At 43.2% G+C, this 25,201-nt stretch overlaps 1 protein-coding gene across 4 annotated transcripts in view; it reads right to left on the reverse strand.

Annotated features, from left to right (window-relative positions):
• Positions 1–25,201, reverse strand: part of DLK2 (delta like non-canonical Notch ligand 2) — a 46,295-nt gene that overhangs the window by 11,302 nt on the left and 9,792 nt on the right. For 2 of the 4 annotated variants that reach the window (XM_060244392.1, XM_060244389.1), the window contains exons 2-3: positions 22,083–22,184; positions 3,817–3,880 (exon numbers count right to left, since the gene is read on the reverse strand). In XM_060244392.1, coding sequence (XP_060100375.1) covers positions 3,817–3,880; positions 22,083–22,155 — 137 coding nt within the window. In that variant the 5' untranslated portion in view covers positions 22,156–22,184. Of the gene's footprint in view, positions 1–3,816; positions 3,881–22,082; positions 22,185–22,896; positions 22,939–25,201 lie in introns of those variants that run through there. The other 2 variants (XM_060244390.1, XM_060244393.1) reach the window with 2 other exon arrangements.

A 25,201-nucleotide genomic window follows, 5' to 3' on the forward strand; every position in this document is an offset into this window, starting at 1 on the left:
CAACAATGAGTGGTGTAGATTAGCCCTCAGAGATGGCTTTGAAGCCTCTCTTTGACCAACTCTTACCTACCAGCATGCTGTAAATGCAGAAATTAGATGAATGGCTTAGCACTGGAACCTGTTTTGACTAGCATGGCCCAGCCCTGAACTATAAATGTGAAAGTAGCAATAAAGAAGTGTAGGATTCTAAACAAGCACACAGTGCATTTTCCTTACTACAGAGGAATCACAGCCCATTCTCACAAGTGAGAACAAGGGAAAGAATGCATGGAATACAACTGCCATACACCCTAGGGCAGGGATGTCAAACTCATTTGTTATGAGGGCCAGATCTGACATAAATGAGACTCTGTCGAGCTGGGCCATGTGGGTCATAAAATGTAATGCCAAGTAGTTGGGCTGGGCCATGTGGGTTATAAAAAGTAATGCCAAGTAGCAGAGATATAAACTTTATAAATGACACACACAAACACAAAGATTTTTTAAAAGCTTAAAATAAGACATGCTTAAAACATTAGCACTCATTAGGTGCTTTCTTTGTATCTCTCCCATGTGATCCAGGGAACTAGGCAAAGGAAGCTCTGGCTCTTTCATTCCTTCCCCAGGGGACCAGGAAGGGGAGGAGCCTCAGCCAATAGAAGGAAGAGAGGCTTGGCTCAGTAGCTCTACTGTATGATTGAGAGAGCTTAGCGAAGCAAGCTATTCCTCCCCCCTTCCTCTCCAAGGGAGGAGTCTCAGCCAATGGAGAAAAGAGAGGCTTTGCTTTGTAGCTCCTGTGCGATTGAGCAAGCCTGGTAAAGCAAGCTGTGATGCAGAAAGAAGTAAGAGAGAGGGAGAAGGAAGCAGACAACAGCTAGTTGTTTGGGGGCCTGATAGGAGCCCTCTGGGGGCCTGATTCGGCCCCCGGGCTGCATGTTTGACACCTCTGCCCTGGGGCCTTACAAACTAAAGAAGCTAAGCACTTACTAGGCAAATTGGAGATTCTCATTCACAAGTGTAACTGAAAACTGTATGGGTATAAACAGGACTTCAGTGGTTATAATCAGAAACAAAGTTTTTCATACTTTCTACCTTCAACTACTCCTTTTCATACTGTTTTGTCTATTGATCAGACAGAAGGGTCATGGGAGGTTCTGTCCAGGAGCACTGGACCTATATGAAAGGAAAGCCCACCACAACTTGTATGCAACATCTCTCCATAGCTGTACATGGCAGGGGAGGATCACAGGCAATGAAGCTTGCCTACTATTACTGATCTTCTCACTAAGCAACTTCTAAGGTGCCTTTCATATAGGCTCTTTAACCCACTTGGGCTTCTGAAAGCAAATGCATTCTTTTAAAGCAAGTGTGTCCAACATGCAGCCCATGGGCCGCATCTGGCCTGTGCAGGGCTCAAATCTGCCCCCAAAAGCAACTTCCTTCTCCTTCGTTTTCCAGGGCTGCTGGCTGCTGCAGTTGCATGGTAGCTTACTTTCCCCCCAGTTCCCTCAATGGCTCTTTGTTTCCTGCCTCCTGCCTCCCTCCCTCTCTTTTTCACACACACATGTGCATACACACACAGATGCAGAGAGAGAACTCTGTGGTTGTTTCCTGCTTCAAGAGGGAGAGATACAAAGAAAAGCCCCACTCTTGCTCTCTCACTTTCTCTCACCCACCCACCCACACAGAGAGAGATCCTCTGCTTTCTTCTCTTTTGGGGAAGAAAGAAAGAGAGAAAACAAAGTTGGAGTCCCATGATGACAGCTTCAAAACCAACATTTTATTCCAGGTATAAGCTTTTGTATAAGCACACTTCTTCAGAGGGAGGGTGGGTTGGTAGAATCTTCTGACAAGCATAATGTACATTAAAAAAAACATTTTAGCTTATTCTGAAAAGTATTTTTTTATTATTTCTCTGTTCCTATCTGGATTTTTTTTTTTCAAAAGGACTCTGATTAAGAATTAGAACACTTGGACTGGTTCTTATATCTTATAGAGTGCAGTGATTTCAGGTGCTAAATGATAATAGCACACATTGGTAATGAGACAGAAAACTAGGTCTCAATGCAGTCCAGGAAGATGCATTGTTTTAACTTTCATTATCAACTGCAATTCAGCAGCCGCTCTTTCTAATCCTTTGAAATTCCTTTGTAACAGCACTGCTGCTCTTAGGTCAGCAACTGAATGTTGTGGTTTCTAATGTCAGCCTAATATCCATTTATTATTTGCATCCTCCTGGACTGAATCCTCCTGGATGGAACTGAAACCTAGGTTTCTGGTCTCATTCACAACACTGGTATCTTCATGTCTACTACTTTACATATCACACCTAATCCAATTAAGCCTGCTATTGTCATTCACCTGCTATTGCCATTTGACATATGAAATTACCTTTATAAAATTTATATCTCCAGTACCTCATGTTACATTTTATGGCATGCATGGCCTGGCCCAACAAAGTGACACTTGTGCCAGAACCATCCCTTGTAACAAATGAATTTGATACCTCTGTTTTAAAGGTTTCATGCATTTGAAGGATAAATCATTGCCCTCCTGCAATTAATGATGCTTTAATTCAGGTTCTCCAAAAGCTTGTTTTGCTCAGATGCATGAAGCCAAAGTGAGTTTAACGGTCCACATAAAAGGAACCTAAGAGGTACACCAAGAAAGCTTCAGGCTTTTCTGCAACAAAGTTGAAAAACACTATTGTAAACCAGTAATGCTTGCTTTTCAAGTATGAGCCTCTCTGCGTAGACTTATAGAAAATAATTCCAGGTTGGGTCTTGACACTGATGCAAAATTGTCATAAGGGGTCTTGAAAAATGCATACATGTGGCCTATGACATAGTGATTGTCATTTATACAGACTTTAGGTATGCATTTGGTGTTGTGCATGTCCATAGCTTTTTGTGGAAGGGGAGAGATTTTATAACTGCTGCTTTCTCCAGCAATTTCCCAGTGCCAGAAGTAACCAATTGATATGCATATCACGCTCCAAAATGCAATTTTGGGCCCTAAAAATCATCTAGTTGTAGGTAGAAGAAGAAGAAGAAGATATTGGATTTATATCCCGCCCTCCACTCCGAAGAGTCTCAGAGCGGCTCACAATCTCCTTTACCTTCCTCCCCCACAACAGTCACCCTGTGAGGTGGGTGAGGCTGGAGAGGGCTCTCACAGCAGCTGCCCTTTCAAGGACACTTAACCACTACACCAAACCGGCTCTCCACCAGTGTCAGAATAATAAATGAGAGTTTTCAAATGCCAATTCCAGCCCTAGTCTGGGTTTCTAGAATGATTTGCCTCTTCCAAAAATGCAACACAGAAAAGGCAAAAAAACCTTATACATTTCAAATCTTCTCAGCTGTGATCTTGCAGCACATTATTTTTCTGATATCTCTTTGATAATACTAAGCTGTCTTGCAGGCAGCAAACCCACCAGGCATTCCAGGATTTAATAGGATCTAAATGATAGATGAATGTAAATCTTCTCAAGTCTTCAGCCCAACATGCTGATGACAGCACCAAACAACAGCCATTAAAAAGCCATATCTCCTAGCGGCTGCTCCTCGAGATCAGTCATGTGTGGTTTTAGAAGCATGTGCCATCTTAGAAAAACAATGAATATACTTTTAGAGCCTATTACACCTAATTACAAAACTCTGGAATTCACCTAATTTGATAGGTGTTCTATGTGGCACTTTTATATCACTGGGAAGTGCTATAAAAATCATGTGAAGAATTTAATGAGCACTGAATCTCGGCTTGCCTGGCACAGAATTCACAGGGTGTGGAGCAAGGCAGTATCTGAATAACTCATTCATCAAAACATAATTTTACCTGCATTTGCCGTCCTCTTCACAGCTGCCATGGGCCAAGTTACAGTGGTCACTGCAGTCATCACCTACAGCACAAAGTGGAGAGCAGGACTTAATGCATATTGGAGGCACACATGCAGGCAGACCCCTCCCCCAACTGAGATCAGCATGCGCCTGACTGGAATGTCATATCCTGTTATGGCAAGGTTGCCTACCTGGACAGACATGCTGCTACAGAAGTCACTGGAGCCCTGATTGAAAGCTGTATGTTTACTATAACATACTACAGTGGGTATATTTTACAAATCTTCTTCAACAGTGTCACTGAAGAAGATTTGTGCTTGATGTGCCATGCGTAAGAATTCCAGTGGTTGGAAACTGCAATATTGTGGACATCTTTCTACCCCTCCATGAGGAAGGTTGACTGAAACATGCTAATCAGCTAGCAAGCAATGTCAGAGTTGGTTTTGGGGCATCCCTTACAAGTTTTTAAAAATTATCTTCCACCGGGCTTTTAATTGATCCAGCAGGTGTCGCCTGAAGTTATCGCTTCCCCCAGCACCTTATTAGCACCTTACCATCTAGGTGCTTCAGTTATGTTGAATACTACTTTGATAATTCTGTAATTTTACAGATTCTGTAATCATGATATTGTCTAGTCTGAATGTGGTTTGTTTAATGTTTCTGTAAGATTTTAACCACTGATGCAGAAGAGGCTGAAGATCTACAACACCTTCTAGAATTAACACCAAAAAAAGATTTCCTCCTCATCATAGGGGACTGGAATGCCAAAGTAGGAAGTCAAACGGTAACCGGAACAACTGACAAGTTTGGCCTTGGAGAACAAAATGAAGCCGGGCAAAGGATAATAGAGCTTTGTCAAGAGAACAAGCTGGTCATAGCGAACACCCTTTTCCAACAACCTTAAAAGCGACTCTACACATGGACCTCACCTGATGGGCAACACAGAAATCAAATTGATTATATACTCTGCAGTCAAAGATGGAGAAGCTCTTTACAGTCAGCAAAAACAAGACCTGGAGCTGACTGCAGCTCAGATCATGAGCTACTCATTGCAAAATTCAGGCTTAAACTGAAGAAAACTGGGAAAGCCATTAGGCCATTCAGCTTTGACCTTGATCACATCCCTTATGAATAAACAGTGGAGGTGAAGAATAGGTTTAAGGAACTAGAGTTGATAGAGTGCCTGAAGAACTATGGACGGAGGTTCGTGACATTGTACAGAAGGCAACAATCAGCACCATCCCAAAGAAAAAGAAATGCAAGAAAGCAAAGTGGCTGATGAGGCTTTACAAATAGCTGAGGAAAGAAGGAAAGCGAAACGCAAAGGTGAAAAGGAAAAATTCACCCGACTTAATGCAGATTTCAGAGAACAGCAAGGAGGGATAAGGAGGCCTTCCTGAAGGAATGAGGCAAAGCAATAGAGGAAAATAATAGAATGGGAAGGACAAGAGATCTCTTCAAGAAAATTGGAGAAATCAATGGAATGTTTTGTGCAAAGATTGCCATGATAAAGAACAAAAATGGTAGGGACCTAACAGAAGCAGAAGAGATCAGGAAGAGGTGACAAGAATACACAGAATAATTATACAAGAAGGATCTCGTCCTGGACAACCATGATGGTGAAATCGCTGACCTCGAGCCAAACATTCTGGAGTGTGAAGTCAAATGGGCCTTAGAAAGCATTAATCACAACAAAGTGAGCAGAGATGAAGGTATCCCAGTTGAGCTATTCAAAGTCCTGAAAGATGATGCTGTTAAAGTGATGCACACATTATGTCAACAAATTTGGAAAACGCAACACTGGCCACAAGATTGGAAAAGATCAGTTTATATTCCAATCCCAAAGAAGGGTAATGCCAAACTATTCAAACTATTCAGTGCAATTGTGCAATGGTTCAAACTATTGCACCATTGCATTCATTTCATGTGCCAGCAAGGTCATGTAAAGATCCTACAAGCTAGGCTTCAGCAGTATGTAGATTGGGAACTACCAGAAGTTCAAGCTGGATTTCAGAGAGGTAGAGGAACTAGAGATCAAATTGCTAACATTTGCTGGATTATGGAGAAAGCACGGGAATATCAGAAAAACGTCTATTTCTGTTTCATTGACTACGCAAAAGCCTTTGATTGTGTGGATCACAACAAACTGTGCCAAGTCCTTAAGGAGATGGGAGTACCAGACCACCTCACATGTCTCCTGAGAAACCTGTATAAGGGTCAAGAAGCAACTGTCAGAACAGGATATGGAACAACTGATTGGTTTAGAATAGGAAAAGGAGTTTGACAAGGATGTATATTGTCACCCTGCTTATTTTATTTATATGCAGAGTACATCATGCGGAATGCTGGCCTGGATGAAGCACAAACTGGAATTAAGATTGCTGGGAAAAATATCAATAACCTCAGATATGCAGATGACACCACTCTAATGGCAGAAAGTGAGGAGGACCTAAAGAACCTCTTGTTGAGGGTGAAAGAGGAGAGCACAAAAGTAGGTTTGAAACTCAACATCAAAAAAACTAAGATCATGACATCTGGCCCCATTACACCTTGGCAAATAGAAGGGGAAGACATGGAAGTAGTGACAGATTTCACATTTCTGGGTTCCAGGATCACTGCAGATGGTGAGTGTAGCCATGAAATTAAAAGACGTTTGCTCCTTGGGAGGACAGCTGTGGCAAACCTGGGCATTTTAATAAAAAGTAGAGACATCAGCCTGCCAACAGAAGTCCGTATAGTCAAAGTGATGGTATTCCCAGTAGTAATGTATGGCTGTGAGAGCTGGACCATAAGGAAGGCTGAGCGCAGAAGAATAGATGCTTTTGAGCTGTGGTGCTGGAGAAGAATCTTGAGAGTCCCTTGGACTGCAAGAAGATCCAATCAGTCAGTCCTAAGGAAAATCAACCCAGACTGTTCCTTGGAAGGTCAGATGCTGAAGCTGAAGCTCAAATACTTTGGCCACCAAATGAGAAGGGAGCACTCACTGGAGAAGATTCTGATGCTGGGGAAGACAGAAGGCAAAAGAAGAAGGGGATGGCAAAAGATGAGATGGCTGGACAGTGCTACTGATGTAACAAACACGAATTTGAGCAGACTTTGGACGATGGTGGAAAACAGGACTTTGGCATGACTTTGTCCATGGGGTTGCAAAGAGTCAGACTCGACTGTGCGACTGAACAACAAGATTTTAATGTTGTAAGCCACCCAGAGGTCGCTTGCGGGATAGGGTGGGGTATAAATTGAAAAATTTTAATCTAATTGAATTTAATATATGGAAGAAGACACAGCATAAGCACATTAGTAATGGAATGAGTTTATTTGGACTAATATGAGGCACTTTGTATCAACATACAGTAATGTGTATATTGTTGCACTGAATCTGGAATGAATTTGTGATCTATGTCATTGTTTATGAATAAGATTATAATTTGAAATTAATTTATATTGTAAATTAATTAATCACAGTCTATTTTTGTTTTTTTCATTTTCTCCAGGGGAACATATCTCTGCCAGCTGGAGATCAGTTGTAAAAGCAGGAGATCCCCAGGCCCCACCTAGAGGCTGACAACCCTACCTATGACAGCAATACAGATCACAAGTCCCAATCATTTATACAAGAATGTTTGTGAACCATTTTGTATGAATCCAGTAGCACCTTAAAGATTAACAAAATTTGTGGTATGCTATGTGCTTTCATGAGCCACTTCTGCAGATACTTCATGTTTTGTGGTGCAGCCTTCTTACCTGTACAGAAAAACCCTCTCGAATATTTCAGTTTTGCATAGTTTGCAGAAGGCCAGGAGAGTGGGAGTTTTCCTGACCTCTTTAGACCATTCCACAACTCAGAAGACACAATGGAGAAAGCAGGTGTAGAGGCAGATGTTGATTTTGCCCATTTGCAGGTTGGCACCTGCAGAAGGCCCTGCTTACATGAGCAGAGTTGTTGTTGTAGGGCCAAGACCATGAAGAGCTTTGTATGTGATAGCCAATACCTTAAACTGACTAATTCACTAACAAATGAGCAACCCATGGAGCGTCTGCAGAATGGGAGTAACATGCATACTTCATCTGCATCCATTTGTCCATGCCATGCATTATCTTTTAATACATCACAAGAACTTTTAGCACAATCAGTTTCTAGGGCAATGAATTCATAGTTCTCTTCTGCTTGATGCATGCAGTGCAGAGTTCTTCAAGGTTTCAGTTCTGTTGCAAAGGTACAGCAAGCTTCTCAGCAGCAAGTGCTTGTAGATGTGTGTCTTTTCTTCTTCATCCTTAGTTTCTGTTGTAGCTTTCTTACATTATTCACAGCTGGACAACAGCAAGACCCCAGTGCAGTGCTCAAATTACAGAGCACAAGAGGTTCCAGGCCCCCTACATCTTGTGATAGGTTAATGAGCACTGAATCTTGGCTTGTAGCTACTTTTCTACAAGGCTCATACAGGACCATTACTTCCACCCCAGACAAATATACTATCGCCCGCCTGATCAAACCCTTGAGGCTGATCTTGAGATGGAGAAGGAACTAAAGGAGGTGAGTAAAGCAGATATTATATATTGGGAGACTTCAACTATCCTCACATTGACTGGGCAAACCTGTGCTTTAATCATGCTGTAGAAATTAGATTCCTAGACATCAGAAATGACTGTGCTCTAGAATAGTTGATCACAAAATCAATCAGAGGGACAGTGATCTTGGATTTGGTTCTGAACAAGTTACAAGACTTTGTGAGAGATATAGACACTGTTATACCAGTTCGAAACAGTGATCATAATGCTATTAAGTTCACCATTCAGGTCCTGGAACGTTACCCCTAGAGTCCAAACTGTAACATTTGATTTCAAAAGACAGAACTTTACAAAAATGAAGGGAATAGTAAAAAAGAAGCTGAAGGTGAAACACAACAGGGTCAAATCCCTAGCAGAGGATGCTTGGAAGCTATTTAAAACCTCTAATTCAGGGTGTCAAACATGCAGCTCAGGGGCCAAATCAGGCTCCTGAGCAACTGGCTGCCATCTGCAAAAGAGCAAAAACCTCTGTTTTCTCAATTGGCTGAGGCTCCTCCCTTGGGGAAGAAGGTGGGGAGGCAGAGCTTGTTCTTCCAGGCTCTCTCAATTGCATAGCTACTGAGCCAAGCCTCTCTTCCTTCTATTGGCTGAGGCTCTCCCCCTCCCCCCCAGTCCCCTGGGGAAGGAAAGAGCCACAGCTTCTTTTGTACAGTTCCCTGGATCCCAAGAAACCACCTTTAAGACCAACAAGTGCTTTAAGTCTGTGTCCTTTATAAAGTTTATAACTCTGCTACCTAATCTTAAGTAGGTACACACATGGCCTGGTCCAACATGGCCCAGCCCAACAACGTGTCATTTATGTCAGATCCATCCCTCATAATAAATGAGTTCGCCACCCCTGTTTTAATTGAAGCCCATACAGAAGGCATTCCACAGTTTTGGAAAGGCACTGCCAAGTCTAAAACAAAGACTGCATGTGGAATTGAATTGAACCCAATGAATTGAACAGGAAGGACCACAGGCTCTGGCAAAAAAAAAAAGTCAATAAGTAGGCATACAAAAAGAGATTTTGAAGTATGGGTTACTAAAAGCATATAGACAAACAATAAACATATTTTAAAATATATCTGGAGCAGGAAACCAGCCAGAGTAGTAGTGAGATGTTTGGATGACAAAGGAATCAAGGGATTGCTAAAGGAAGATGGGGAATTGGCAGAGAAGTTCAATGACTTTTTTGCTTCTGTGTTCACTGTGGAAAGTGTAGGGCATGTTCCCATACCACAGCCCCTATTTTTAGGAAGGGTATCTGAAGAACTAAGCCAAATTGAAGTGACTGACAAGAAATTAAGTTCTAGACCAACTTGGGAAATTTAGAACCCATAAAGTCTCCAGGTCCTGCTGGCAAACACCTGAGAGTTCTTAAGGAAATTAGATGTGAGAGATAGCTGATCTGCCAACTAACCCATATATGTAACCAATCACCAAATTTAGCCTCTATACCAGAACACTGGAGAGTAGTAAATGTGACAACAATTTTTTTAAAAGGGATCCAGAGGGGAACCAGGAAATTACAGACCAGTCAGCCCAGTGTCTGACTGGTTAAATGTAGGGTTGCCAGGTCTTACCTGGCTGCTGGTGGGGGGACTGTCCTTGTGCGCACTTTACATGTGTGGTGCAATGATGATACCCAGAAGTGACATAATCGCGTGACAAGCTCGGTGCAATTATGCCACTTCCAGGTGATGTAATTGTGCTGGGCTTGTTGGGTGCCAACAGAGCTCTTCAGGGGTGGGGCTCCCCCTGTACCAGTGGGTTAGAGGCCCCGAAAATGGGGGAAGCCCATGAATGAATTCAGTGTACTGTGGCTCCAGTAAAAGCAGCACTGAGAGAAGACTCCTCATAGGGTTACTCCTATGAAACCGTAAATAATCCAGGAAATACGGTCTTTGTTCTCTCTAAGAGAAATTGAACAGAACGATGCCTCCAACTCCACCTGAGGTCCAGAATGCAAAAAATGGCAGAAGGCGACGCCTTGATAGGGAAAACGGACTGGGGGAACGATAAGAGGGTGTGCGTTCTAATGTTTTGCTGCATGTATTGTTTTATATTGCACTAAATGCTTATTTACACACTTTATGTGTGAGAGTAATAATTCAACTGGTGCAGTTGCCAGTCTTAGGCTAACAACCCTAAGAAGGTTGGGCCTGGTCCCACTCAAATGGCCATGAAGAACCACATTCTTGGGGCGGCTGTAGGGCTGCCTACCCTGAACTGGGAAATTCATGTATATCTGAGGGTGGAGCCTATGGAGGGTGGAGCTTGGGGGAGAGGAAGTAAAGTATAAGGCCACAGAGTCCATCCTCCAAAGCAGCCATTTTCTTCAGGGAAACAAATCTATGTTGTTTGGATATCAGCTATATTTCCAGGATATTTCCAGGTCCCACATGGAAGCTGGCAACCTCCTAGGCATAGGAGGTCCTGCTGCAGGAAGAAGGGATAGAACCTTTACCCCAGAAGAAATTCTGAAGCCTAGGTTTGCTTTTTAAGATCAATTATGGGGAACTGAAGCTATGAACAAATTCCTGAAAATCCCTTCTGGAATTGAGGTGGGGTGGCAATCCAGAACAAGAGCAGGTCATGGTCCTTTAATATAGATTCACGGTTGAATGGAGATAGAATGATGCAGAGATTCTGTGAGTGCCTAACTGATTGTCTCTGCTTCTCCAGGTCAGTCACCTCAGCCTCAAGGGTACGAACTCATTCCCTGAGGACCAGGAGCTCCTTGCATCGAGCACACACCCAAGACTTCTGTCCTGCGGGCAGATAGTCATACATGTGAAACTCAATGCAAAACACTGGAAAGCCCCCACCCCCCTCCTGGCATTCTACCTTCATGATAGCTTTTTAAAAATATGCAGTCCCCCTTTAAACCCTGTTTGTTTATGTGGCTCCCCACCTGGAGAGTCAACTTACCTTATTGGGAACATAAGGAATCTGGGTTCCTGGTCCTTACACAGCCCCCAGGCTAGGAGCCCTTTAGCTTGCGCCCTTCGACTCGCGCCTCTGGCAAGGCACAGCTTAATAATGCAAAGAGGGTGGGGAACACAGCCGCTCTAATCAATCAGGAACAATCACCTTCACCTTCAGCCCTTCACACGAACTCAGAAGTTTTGTAAAAGCCTTTGTGAAGTCTGTAATGTGTGAATTAGACCACACTTGTCAGTGCAGACAGTGCCAACAATGTTGGCCTTTTAGAAGGCTTCCAAGGTTGTACTTTTCAAGTGAAACCTATATAAGGGGCAGATTTTTAAACTGTTTTCTGGCAGGCAGTTAATTTTATTCTTGCTTTCTTTAGAAAGCTTTGATAATTTGCTATATGGTATTTGTGTATATTTAACTGGATTATGTGGCCTCTCGTCACATCTGCCAGCTATTTTTACAGTGTTTCAGAGTCCTATCTTTCTGCTGTCCACTCTCCAAGGTAGCTGTCACTAGCAAAAAGATGAACCATAACAATCCAAAAAGGGTCAATATTGACAGGAATTTTCCTTAACTTCTGTGGTGAGAACTGAGAAGCCGCTCACTGGAGACAAGAAACCAACAATGGATTTTAAAAAGAACTTCAAGCTAGAAGAGAGCAAGAGAAAGGTGGACACTGAAGGAAACAAATGGAGAAAGGGGAAGGCAGAGATTAGTAGATTACACGCCATCACCAGGCATGTCAAAAAGCACACCTACTGACCAGGTAAGACAATATGTCAAAGCTCTGTACTACTACTGCAATGGCAGCACTGAACATTGCTATGAATTAACACCTTAAAAATGGGACACCAACGGGAAACCAAAGGAATGCAACAGTTTGAGAAGGATATCAACTAGATTCTAAATAAATGAAAATGAGTAAGTCAATTGTGTTAATATGGGAGGTTAAAGGGTGGCATAGATACACCCCAAATTTTAAACTGCTTTGAGGAGCTATCCCCATTAAGCACTGTCAGTATGAAGGAAACAAAGTTTTTAAAAATTGTGTTAATATATAGCAAATGATACAGGATGGGTCAAAAGAGCACTTATGGGACATTTTTACTAAATAATACACATAACATTGCTGATGACGTGACAAAATTTCCACCCTATTACACCCCAGACCTGCAGAATTTCATAAGTGTAACCTTTTAGATTTTTCTTCATAAAAGAAATGAATAAGAAAGAAACCCTAAGCAAGTATAAAAGGTAAAAATAGTCCCCCTGTGCAAGCATTGAATTGTTACTGATGCATGGGGTGATGTCGCATCACATTTTCTTGCCAGATGTTTTGTTAGGGGTGGTTTGCCATTGCCTTCTCTGGTCTGATCAAGTTTAATACGGTCATAGACCAGTCAAATTAAATACAAATAACTTAATAAAATACAATCAGGTAAAACAATAATCAGAATAAAACATACACAGTATGATATAATTTCCCTCCAGAATACTAGTTAGGTTCCATAGCCAAGGCATTCAGTTGGTTATTTCCTTTAGGAATTGCTTCCGGAGACTTATAGCTCGTGAAGCAAATTTTGCCACACATAAAGTGGTTCTTTTATTCCTATCCGCCAATAATTTGTCTAGCTGATATCTAATATTTCTCCCAGGGACACTGGAACAGATCGGGAGTATATAGTCAGCCCTAATACACTGATATAATTTACATTGGAATAATACATGTTCCCTATCTTCCGGTTTCTTGTCCCCACAAATACACAATCTTTCCTCGTATGGTTGTCCTGTGTATCTGCCTTCAATAATAGCTGACGGTAACATATCAAGTCTGAGAAGGGTAAATGCTCTCCTATACTCAACTTTATCAAGATTATGCAAGTATGGCATCAGTGTTATTTTATGTAGCTCCTCTATTCCTGGTAAATAACCTTTAAGCTGATTCAAATCATGCTGTCTTTCGACATCCAAGATTCTCTGTTTAAGAAAGGGTTTAACCAGATTGTACTCCATGTTGAGCAAATATTGTTTAGATAGTCCATAATAACCCAACTTGGACTCCATTTCTCTAATCCACGGAGGCGCAAACGCGTCTCTTGCTATCAGCCCCGCCAAACTGGTGGGCTGAGTCATTAGTTTATACCAGTAAAGAATAGCAGCAATCCACAGTCTTGCTTTCACAGTGACCATACCCGTTTCTACTCTGATAAATGAGTTGGGAGCACATGGAGGGACTTGTAGTATATGCCTAAGGAACTTTGATTGCACTTTCTCCGCTAAATACCAGAGATGCTGATATGGTGTTATACTCAAGGGTGCCCCATATAGAATTTGGGCGAGGGCCTTGGCCTTAAAGACCTTAACTGCAGCCGCCACGTTCTGCCCCCTGGAGGTCCAATAGAATTTCTCTATGGCTCCTGAACTTTTTGCTGCACTTGTTGTAACATATTCCACATGTGCCTTCCTGGCCCCTGAGGCCTGAAAGACTACCCCTAGGTACTTAAAGCAGCGTGTCTGTTCAATAGCCCTATCGTTTATCTTCCCAATGATGTACCTTGGGTCTATTTGCAAAGGCTAAAATTTTGGATTTTGAATAATTTATTTCAACCTGATTAGCTTGGCAGTAAAGTGCAAGAATTTTCATTGCTCTCTTTAGCCCAATTGGGGTCCTAGAGACCAGCACTGCATCATCCGCATATAGAGGGAGCGGGATATGCCTATCTGCAATCTTTGGCGCATGCAGCTCTGGACCACTTAAATGTTCCCCCAGATCATTTATAAAGAGGTTAAACAATAGTGGCGCCAAGATGCAACCTTGCTTAACTCCCTTCCCTACTTTAATGGCTTTCGTGAGATGTCCCTTCGGATTTATCCTTGTCCTGATCTTGGTATTCCTATATAATGCTTTTATCAATGCCAGTAGCCTCTGATCAATTCCCATCCCTCTCAATTTTTCCCACAGTATGTCCCTCTGAACCATATCAAAGGCAGATTTAAAGTCTATAAAGGCAGCGTATAGGGCAGAGGTGCTGTTAGAGGAATATTTGGAAATAAGATGGTCTAATACTACACAATGATCCAGAGTGGAACAACCCGGTCTAAACCCAGCCTGTTCTTCTCTCAGGATGTTATTACACTCAATCCACTCCCACAGTTTCTCTTTAAGATGGCTGGCATATAATTTGTTTAGGATACTTAAGAGACTGATGGGTCTATAGTTATTTGGGTCATTTCTATCTCCTTTCTTATGAATAGGTACAATAATTCCAGTATCCCAGCCCGTAGGTACCCTCGCTGTCCTGTCTATTTCAGTGAATAATTTGGCAAGTACTGGAGCCCACCAGTCAGCATTTTCTTTAATTAATTCAGCCAGGATTAAGTCAAGTCCTGGAGCTTTATTAGGCTTCAGGGCTCCAATTAAAGATTTTATTTCTGAAGGCTCAACCGGAGGCCACTCTGGCAGTTCCTGACAATCCTCCGGGGAGGAAACCACCTCATCTGATGTCCCATACAGTGCCATATAATAGTTCTCCCATACTTCTGGAAGAATGGTATTAGTAACCTGTGAGGAGAGTCTACCAGAACCGCTATTTACCAACTTCCAGAATAATGACGGATTTTTGAATTTGACGGCCTGTCCCAGTTGTAGCCACGCTAATTCTTTTGCCTCTTTCTTCTTCCTAACAATTAACCTTTTATATCTAGATTTCTGTTGTTTTAATTGTTCTCTGTTAACTGCCTCTGGATCCGCCCTATATTTCAAATAGATTTTACTAAGCTCCTTCTTTGCCATCAAGCATTCATTATCAAACCAACCGTTGTTCTTCCCTCCCCTCCTTACTGAACTAGATATTTGCCCTTCTAATGGGGATTGGAAATGCCGAATGAGATCCTCATATAATTTGATGATCTCTCCCCCCTCCTCCGAAAGCCTGATGCCATTTGCTAATTTAGATATGTGCTCTTCCTCAAGAAATTCCTGCATATATTTCTTCTTTTGATCGTCCCATTTAATCCTAACATGTTGCCCCCCAAATTCGTTATTCCTCAGGAAACGATCCTCAATGCGGGGGTGAAGACTGGGGATTACAATATTCAGGGTAAGAGGAATGTGATCGCTGCCACAGTAGGTAGCCACCTTGAATGATTCAACACATGGCACTAGGTTCCCTGAAACAAGGATGTAATCAATTACGCTTAACCTTGTTCCAGACCAGTAAGTGTATTCCCCAGGGTGGTCGTTAGTATGGGAACCATTTAAAATTTTTAGGTCCAAGACCCTAGCCATACGAGATAATAGACGGCCCGCAAAGTTGCACTTTGTATCTTTAGATAATCTTTCATGGGGCAAATAGGGCAACTCGGGATACTGAAGACAGATATCGTGTCCCCCTTCTCTGGTCATCTACACTTTACCCCCAGCAAGCTGAGTACTCATACTCAGAAGTAAATCCCATGTCAATGTGGCTCCCAGGAAAATGGCCTTAGGACTGAAGCCTTAGACATTTTATCTTCTGAGTGATAATTTGTAACCCTTTAAAAAGAAAAAGTAAGTGAAAAGTGATCAACTTATTTGTCAGGGATACACACTCCCCTTCTCCACTACAAGAACATAGAACACCTGAATTAATCCCCTTCCCTCCACAAACAGGTATTTTCTCCACTACAATGCTACCTGCACTTCAGCAAAGTTGCTACATCCTAGCAACACCATTACACTAAGGAGTTGAGGAATGTGTTAACTCCTAAAGAAATAAGATTGTAAATCAAGTAGGCATGCAAGCTCATAAAAATTTTAATTTCTCCTTCTCAACTTTAATTTCTAGTTAAGAGGTGCTGGCATTTATTTCTGAAAATGTGCATGCCACTTTTCTGCCCCAAGGACTATTAAAAGTTGTTTATGTCATCAAAACCATAAAACAATAAAAATATAAAACCAAACTGAACAGCAGCAACAAAATGCAATAAAAAATCATGGCAGTGATGCAAGAGTGAGCGACACACAGAGCCTGCGATCTGTCACCATGGAGCTTGTGAGTAACCCATGGAGTAACCCATGCCTGGACTGTGACTACACACAAGAATGACTGTTGTTGGGTTCATGAAAGCATGCCCTGCTGAGACACTGCCCCCCCGCCCAGCCTAAAGAGATAGGCATAATCTGGAGGAAAAGAGACAGGAGAATCCCTTGCCACTTAGTATACCAGAGCAAAGCATATATTCTCAAAGAGGCTACAGCAGAGAAGCAATCTAGAAACATGAGTGGGTTCTTCTACCCTTTCACTTGGAAGCTACCAACCTTCAGTTCCTCCACCTGAGATGAGAATTACAGCCTTTCCAAGGTATTAATTTCTGTTTATTTATTTAAATGTCTCCAAGGCTGTAAGTGAGCCATACTGCAGGCCAACCTGCCCTTCTTTTTCTCATTACTAGACTGGTTTGTTTTGTTTTAAGAGTCCCGTGGTGCAGAGTGGTAAAGCTGCAGTACTGCAGTCGGAGCTCTCTGCTCACGACCTAAGTTTGATCCCAGCGAAAGCTGGTTAAGGCAGACGCTCGATGTTGACTCGGCCTTCCATCCTTCCGGGGTCGGTAAAATAAGTACCCAGCTTGCTGGGGGGAAAGTGTAGATGACTGGGGAAGGCAATGGCAAGCCACCCCGTAAAAAGTCTGCCGTGAAAACGTCATGATGCGACATCACCCCAGAGTCAGAAACAACTGGTGCTTGCACAGGGGACCTTTCCTCCCCCCCCCCTTGTTTTGTTTTCCACCATGGTGTCTCCCTTTCACTTTTCCATATGGTTGCCAACTGGTCAGGGAGAGGGGACAGCCTGTCACTCTAATATAGATTTAATATGCAGAAATAGGCCTTTTAAGCTTTTCATGGCAAGGAGTTAACTGCTGCAGATCAAACTACTATTAACCAGACCGTTAGAGGGAACAGTTTAAAAACTGGCTACCTGACTGAATCTTCCACTGCCCTCTCCATGAACATCTGAAGTCTTTCTGGCTTCTTTCTCTTTGTCTCCTTATTTGTTTGTTTCTTCACAGTGTGCTGCCCAGAGAATAATGACTCAGGTCTCAAGCAAGCTTGTTGGCTCACATTGTCATATGGCATATCGACATTATCCACTTGGATGGGTTTTGTTGGTGGTGCTGTTGTTTTAGGCCTGGCTTCCCTTAGGTGGGTGCTGAAAATTCTCTTTTAGTCTCTAGGTACCCCACAGACTATGGCTCTGAGGTGAGGAGGAGGATTAAGTCTATTAAATTTGAGCAAATCTACGTGTAGATTAGTTTATTCCCTGAGGTATAGGTTTTACTGGAGCCTCTACTAGCCTTTGTTTTTACATGTGAGCATGTGACTCACAGCCTTTCTTAGAGTGTCCAGCAGGTGTCACTGCAGGCCTTAAAACTGGGGCAGGAGGGAGAATAAAGCCAAAATATTGGACAACTGAGACAACTGCCAAAGAACAAACGAATTAAGCGTCAGCACTGTAGGGTACAACATGTCATATCCTAGCTGCATGGTACTCTTTCCTACAGAATTTCTTAACCCAAAGCAAAAGGGCTCAAAAGACAAACAAAGGGACAACCAGGGAGGAGAAGATTATTAACTGTTTCCTCTCCAGTCATTTTCCTATTCAAATTCCCCTTCTAACCCCTCTAACTATGGTGGAAAATATCCTTCTTTTCCTTTCCTCCTTCTTCAGAGGAAAAGCAGATAGCAGGGGGAGTTTGGAAGAGGGAAACAGATAGAATCATAGAGTTGGAAGGGACCTCTAGGGTCATCAAGTCCAACCCCCTGCACAATGCAGGAAACTCACAAACACTTCCCCCTAAATTCACAGGATCTTCATTGCTGTCAGATGGCCATCTATCCTCTGTTTAAAAACCTCCAAGGAAGGAGAGCCCACCACCTCCCGAGGAAGCCTGTTCCACTAACGGTCAGGAAGTTCTTCCTGATGTTGAGCCGGAAACTCTTTTAATTTAATTTCAACTCATTGGTTCTGGTCCTACCTTCTGGGGCCACAGAAAACAATTCCACACCATCCTCTATATGACAGCCCTTCAAGTACTTGAAGATGGTGATCATATCACCTCTCAGTTTGGTGTAGTGGTTAAGTGTGCGGACTCTTATCTGGGAGAACCGGGTTTGATTCCCTACTCCTCCACTTGCACCTGCTGGAATGGCCTTGGGTCAGCCATAGCTCTGGCAGAGATTGTCCTTGAAAAGGCAGCTGCTGGGAGAGCCCTCTCCAGCCCCACCCACCTCACAGGGTGTCTGTTGTGGGGGAGGAAGGTAAAGGAGATTGTGAGCCGCTCTGAGACTCTTCGGAGTGGAGGGCGGGATATAAATCCAATATCTTCTTCTTCATCTTCTTCTTCTTCTCAGCCGCCTCTTCTCCAGGCTAAACATCCCCAGCTCCTTCAGCCTTTCCTCATAGGACTTGGTCTCCAGACCCCTCACCATCTTCGTCGCCATCCTCTGGACCTGTTCCAGCTTGTCTATATCCTTCTTAAAATATGGTGCCCAAAACTGAACACAATACTCCAGGTGAGTTCTTAGCAGAGCAGAGCAAAGTGATACCATCACATCACATGATCTGGACACTATACTTCTGTTGATACAGCCCAAAATTGCATTTGCCTTTTTAGCCGCCGCATCACACTGTTGACTCATGTTCAGCGTATGATCCACTAAGACCCCTAGATCCTTTTCTCACAGACTACTGCTAAGACAAGTCTCCCCCGTCCTATAACCATGCATTGGATTATTCCTATCTAAATTTAGAACTTTACATTTATCCTCGTTAAAATTCATTTTATTGATTTTAGCCCAGTTTTCCAGCCTGTCAAGGTCATCCTGTATCCTGTTTCTGTCTTCTTCTGTGTTTACAACCCCTCTCAATTTAGTATCATCTGCAAATTTAATAAGCATTCCCTCGATTCCTTCATGCAAATCGTTTATAAAGATGTTGAACAATACAGGTCCCAGGACAGATCCTTGAGGCACTCCACTTGTCACTCCTCTCCAAGAGGATGAGGAACCATTCACAAGCACTCTTTGGGTGCGATCTGTCAACCAGTTACAGATCCACCTAACGATAACAGGATCCAAACCACATTTTACCAACTTGTCAACAAGGATAGTATGTGGAACTTTATCAAAAAGCTTTACTGAAATCAAGATAAACAATGTCTACAGCATTCCCCTGATCCAGCAAGGTAGTCAGTTTCTCAAAAAAAGAGATCAGGTTAGTCTGACATGACTTGTTCTTGAGAAAACCATGCTGGCTCTTAGTAATCACATCCATTCTTTCTAAATGTTCCAGGACTGACTGTTTGATGATTTGTTCTAAAACTTTTCCAGGTATAGACGCCAAGCTGATGGGTCAGTAGTTACCCGGATCATCTTTTTTCGCCTTCTTGAAGATGGGGACAACATTCGCCCGCCTCCAATCTTCTGGCACCTCTCCTGTTCTCCAAGAATTCTCAAAAATAATAGCCATAGGTTCAGAAATTACATCCACAAGCTCTTTTAGAACCCTTGGATGAAATTCATCTGGCCCTGAGGACTTAGTTTCATTTAAAGAAACTTGGTGTTTATGTACTACCCCTATGCTGATCTTAGGTTGGAACTTCATACCCTCCTTACATGTTCAGATTTTGCCATGTTGAGCACCGTTTCCCTCAGAAGAGAAGACTGAGGAAAAGTAGGAACTGAGCAGTTCCGCCCTCTCTTCATTACCTGTTACAATTTCACTTTCTTGCCCTCGCAATGGGCCTACCATGTCCTTGCTCTTTTTCTTACTCTGAACATAAGAAAAGAACCCTTTTTTGCTGTTTTTAGCATCTTTAGCCAGCCTAAGTTCATACTGAGCTTTAGCTTTCCTAACTTTTTCTCTACAAGCACTGGTGATTTGTTTATATTCATCCTTGGTTATAAGGCCCTCCCTCAAATTCCTAAAGGAGTCTTTTTTATTTCTCAAGTCTTTATGGAGCCACTCCAGCTTCTTTAGGCTTTTTCCATTTTTTCTTCTCATAGGAATAGTTTGTTTTTGCGCTTTCAGTATTTCGCTTTTAAGAAACTTCCACCCCTCCTGAACCCCCTTCCTCCTAAGTATCTCTGACCATGGGATTTTACCCAACATAGTTTTATGTTTATCAAAGTTTGCCTTTCTGAAGTCCAACCTATAAGTCTGACTATGTATAGCTTTTCCCTTCCCTAAGACTGTAAATTCCAAAATCACATGGTCACTACTGCCCAGGGTGCCCACTATTTCCACTTCAATCAATTCTTCCTTGTTGGTGAGAATCAAATCCAAGATAGCAGATCCCCTTGTTTCCTTCTTCACTTTCTGGAAAAGGAAGTTGTCAGCAAGGCAAGTCAGGAATCTATTTGACTTTTCATTTTTAGCAGAGTTGGACTTCCAACAGATGTCTGGGTAACTGAAATCTCCCATGATCACTGTATCCCTTCTCTTGGAGAACTTTGCAATCTACTGTAGAAGTATCTCATCCAAGCCCTCTGACAGACTTGATGGTCTACAGCAGACCCCCACAATAATATCACTGTTATTTCTTACTCCTTTTATTTTTACCCAGAGACTCTCAACTGAGCTGCCATGCTCCGATTCACGTATTTCCTCACTATATACCTTCTTCACATTTACTGCTATGCCTCCGCCCTTTCTCATTTGCCTGTCCCTTTTAAATAAGTTGTACCCCTGAATCCTAATATTCCAGTTGTGAGTGTCATCCCACCAAGTTTCAGAAAGGCGTATTATGTCATAGTCTCCTTCCTTTATTAGATAGGCAAATAGTTAAACAACCTCTCCCTACACCATGTTTCCACAGATTCACCCCCTATTGAAGTTGTTTTTGGATTAGACAAACAACAAATAATACTAGTGTTTCCTGCCAGTTACATATTACTTAGGCCCTCAGCAGAATTCCATAGAAGACTGCACCATCACTAGGCAAAACTGTGAGAACAGCAATGAATTTTCCCTTCAGATGATACGTCCTGGCCTTTTAAATTCTTATCATAAAGAACAGGCATTCATTAGCATAAGGAAAGAGCTATAGCCTTATGATTTGTATAGGTATTCTTATAGTATTTGCTATCAAAGAAAATCCTTCATGCTAGCAGCCTGCCTGATGTCATAATTAAAATTTCAGCCTTAATTCACATTGGGACACAGTCAATAATACAGACACATATACAAAAACCCACTGGCAAACAATAGCCTCTGGACCTGCTGACCTTATACTACAATATATAAAGTCCAATCATACTGATGTCATATGCAGACCACCTTGAGTCTGAGGAGATAAGGTGGAATGTAAATGTTTTAAATAAATGCTCCTGCCCCAAATAGTTTTTTTAAAATTTCCTCCAGCTGGGGAAACAGACTAGAGGCCATTCATCTCATCTTATGTGCTAGCAATGCACCTGTCTGATGGGCAGCATAGGGTGTAGGACACATCTGTTCTAAAGCACAAGGTATCCTTGTAATCACTCTGCATAATGAACCCAGTTGTCTTTATTCCATATTCTCTAGCATATGGATAATCTAGTCATGCCACCTACACCCTCAGGTTCTGTTTAATCCTAGGTATTTTCCTGTCACAGTTCTAAATAAGTCCCATTTCTCTCAGACAATAATGCTTTCTGGCTGAAATCAAAGAAATTACTGACAATTAGCACATTACTTCCTCTTTGGTGTAGGACCTTACATATCAGTGAAGTCAAAGGAACATTTAAGAGATCCTCACCTTGGGCAAAATGGTGATGGGCCACTAGGATCCAAAGCAAGGACATGAGCTGAAGACAAAAGCTCCTGAGCATGGTCAGTGTGGCCCCACCGAGATAGTCACCTAGAAGAACAGGAAGGCAAAGTCAGACCAGTACTTTATTAATACTTCTGTAATGCTGCATCATGACGTTTTCATGGCAGACTTTTTTATGGGGTGGTTTGCCGTTGCCTTCCCCAGTCATCTACACTTTCCCCCCAGCAAGCTGGGTACTCATTTTACTGACCTCGGAAGGGTGGAAGGCTGAGTCAACCTGGAGACGGCTACCTGGCGAAAGCTGGGTTCAGGCAGCCGACTCCAGGTTGACGCAGCCTTCCATCCTTCAGAGGTCGGTAAAATGAGCACCCAGCTTGCTAAGGGGAAAGTGTAGATAACTGGGAAAGGCAATGGCATACCACCCCGTAAAAAAAGTCTGCCATGAAAACATCGTGATGCAACATCACCCCAGAGTCGGAAACAACTGGTGTTTGCACGGGGGACTTCCTTACCTTAGTGCTTTCACAGAATTTCATATGCTAAACACAATAATTCATATAATGAGTTAGCATTCTTCTTGAAAATACAGTAACAAAAGTTTATACAGATATCATTTTCTTTTTCAGGTGCTTTCAGGTTCCTGTCCTGTTCTCCTTGACACAGAAGCCCAATGAGCTAGAACTGTGAATTTGCAGGGTCTGTTGCTGGGCATTAAAAGCTACAGTTCAGAAGATGCATCTGCCACAGCTGATAAATTGGCATTTATTAGTAGGGGACAAGCTGTAGAATGAAACCTTACAATATTTGCTAGCCTCTGATAAAGTTGTTCCTTGTGTCTTTGGTATACTCAAGAGGGAAGGGAGAGCAGAAGATCAACTTCTTTGAATGTGGTAGGTACTGAATACTACCAGAAGTATACTTTGCTACTGTGGGTTGAAATTTGGGGGTGGACTGGAATATCATCCATCTGAAATTTAAAGCACTCCTGTCAAGCGCGCCTATTTCTGTAACATGGTTGTTTCTTAGACATAGAACAGGTCACCAGTTCTCTACTGCTACCCCCTTATTTACAACCATTGGGCAAGTTATAAATCCATCTGGCCCAAGGATGTTTATGCTACAGTGTGGCTGGTACCACTTTCAAGTCACCTCTCCCACAGGTTCACACAGACAACTCTTATCTTCTGCTAGAGAAGTGTGAGAAAGGAAGATGTTTTTAATAGCCTAAATTCCTTAGTAATAAAAAAAGATAGTGTTTAGCAATCTTTGAACCCGTGATTCAAGTATGCATCTGTAATGTAACTTTTGAAGATATCCTATATAGCAACTGTGTAACCCTGTATACATCATTACTCCCAAGGCTTGTGTCCTTGGTACAGCTTCTGAATTTCTAACAATAAAACAGTTTTGATTTAAAACAAAAGACAGCTTATTGAGAAATATTGGCGCTTGACATTTTGGGAGTAATCCCACTTGGGGATGTAACTGACTTGGAAACTTTCTACCCAAATGGCGGAGAGCTCCAGATAACGGAGAAGCCCTCAAAAACCCAGAATGACCAATTGGCGAAGATCAAGGACCCGACACAGCCCCGAGACAACCTCCGTGACACGTACTCGACGCTAGGAGGCCGGCAGGGCGAGGGTCTCTGCTGCACATACAGTGACTGTTTATAACCCCAACGGATTGGGGCCCCAGGAGGTCCACCAGCCTAATGGACAAAGCATCTGCTCGGAGAGAGGCGATCTTGGCGCTGCCCCCCCTACGCAAATGGATGGGAGATGACAGTGACCAGGGCACCTCGGAGGCAAGTGGTGGAGATGGTCGGGAAGAGTGATGCCCCGATCCGATCCCAGATGAGGAGGAAGAACAAAACCCTGACCCACGGGACTTCCTCCAAATGATGAGGTTAGAAATGGCAGAGATGGCCAAAGGCTTAAGAGAAGAAATGTGAGCCAGCAATGCATTTATGGCCCAAGAGGTGAGGAAGCAACTAGACCAGGCACACAGAGGGGGGCAACCACAACCCCCCCACCACTGCCGCAGCTGCTCCAGCAACCTCAGCCGCTGGTACAGCCACCGCCGTGAGATTACGGGCGAGGCCGTGAGTTGGATGCCACCTTTGATAGAGACCCCAAAGAGGTGGAATACTTTTCAATACAAGCCAATAGCTTTATGTTCTACTGGGGGCACACCTTCCCCGATGAATTTAACAGAGTGGATTACTTAGGCTCGAAATTGAGGGGGGCTGCCAAGAGATGGTACATAAGCCTGTACGAGACCAGGAGCCCTGAACTAGACATGGTAGCAGTGTTCCTACGAGCCCTTCTGATGCAGTATGAAGATCCTTTGCAAGAGACCCGAGCACAGACCTGAGGGACCTACAACAGGGGCCCAAAGCTGTGAAAGAGTATGCAGCCGAATTCCGAGCCAACGCGGCCAAGGTGCAAGGGTGGAATTCCATGACCTGCTGCTCAGCACCTCTCAGTGCAGGTCACCCTCATTTCCTGCCGGCTCGTCTTCCCAGGCGTCTTCTCCCAGCTCATCAACAACAATGATTTCTTTCTCCCATGGGGAAGATAGAGCAATTCCAGAGGGGCCTGAATGCCAGCGTACTGGATCGAGTGCTTCAACAGGCTCGCCCTACCACACTGGTAGGGTGGCTGCAACTGGTGGGTGAGGTGAAAACCAACATGAAGAGAGTGGCTCTCCAGCGTCAACAACAGCAAGGGGATAAGGGGGGATGTGAGTCTCGGCTGGGGGCAAAAGCAGAAGGGTGGAAAGCAAGTCAGTCTGGGGGAACAACTAAACCATCCACCCCTAGATGTTGCTTTCAGTGTGGTGACCCCAACCATATGGCGGCCAACTGCCCTGAGCGGCACCCACTCCAAAGACCAGCGCACCCAAGGCAAAAAAGGTGGAGGGAAGAGCGAAAGAACCCGCTAAGGGCAGCTTGGCGTCGGCAACCCCATGGGAGAAAGAAATCATTGTTGTTGATGAGCTGGGAGAAGACGCCTGGGAAGACGAGCCGGCAGGAAATGAGGGTGACCTGCACTGAGAGGTGCTGAGCAGCAGGTCATGGAATTAACGGCACTGCTGAGGGT

Source organism: Heteronotia binoei, chromosome 1, assembly GCF_032191835.1.
Source record: "Heteronotia binoei isolate CCM8104 ecotype False Entrance Well chromosome 1, APGP_CSIRO_Hbin_v1, whole genome shotgun sequence".
In the NCBI taxonomy this organism is placed as follows: domain Eukaryota; kingdom Metazoa; phylum Chordata; class Lepidosauria; order Squamata; family Gekkonidae; genus Heteronotia; species Heteronotia binoei.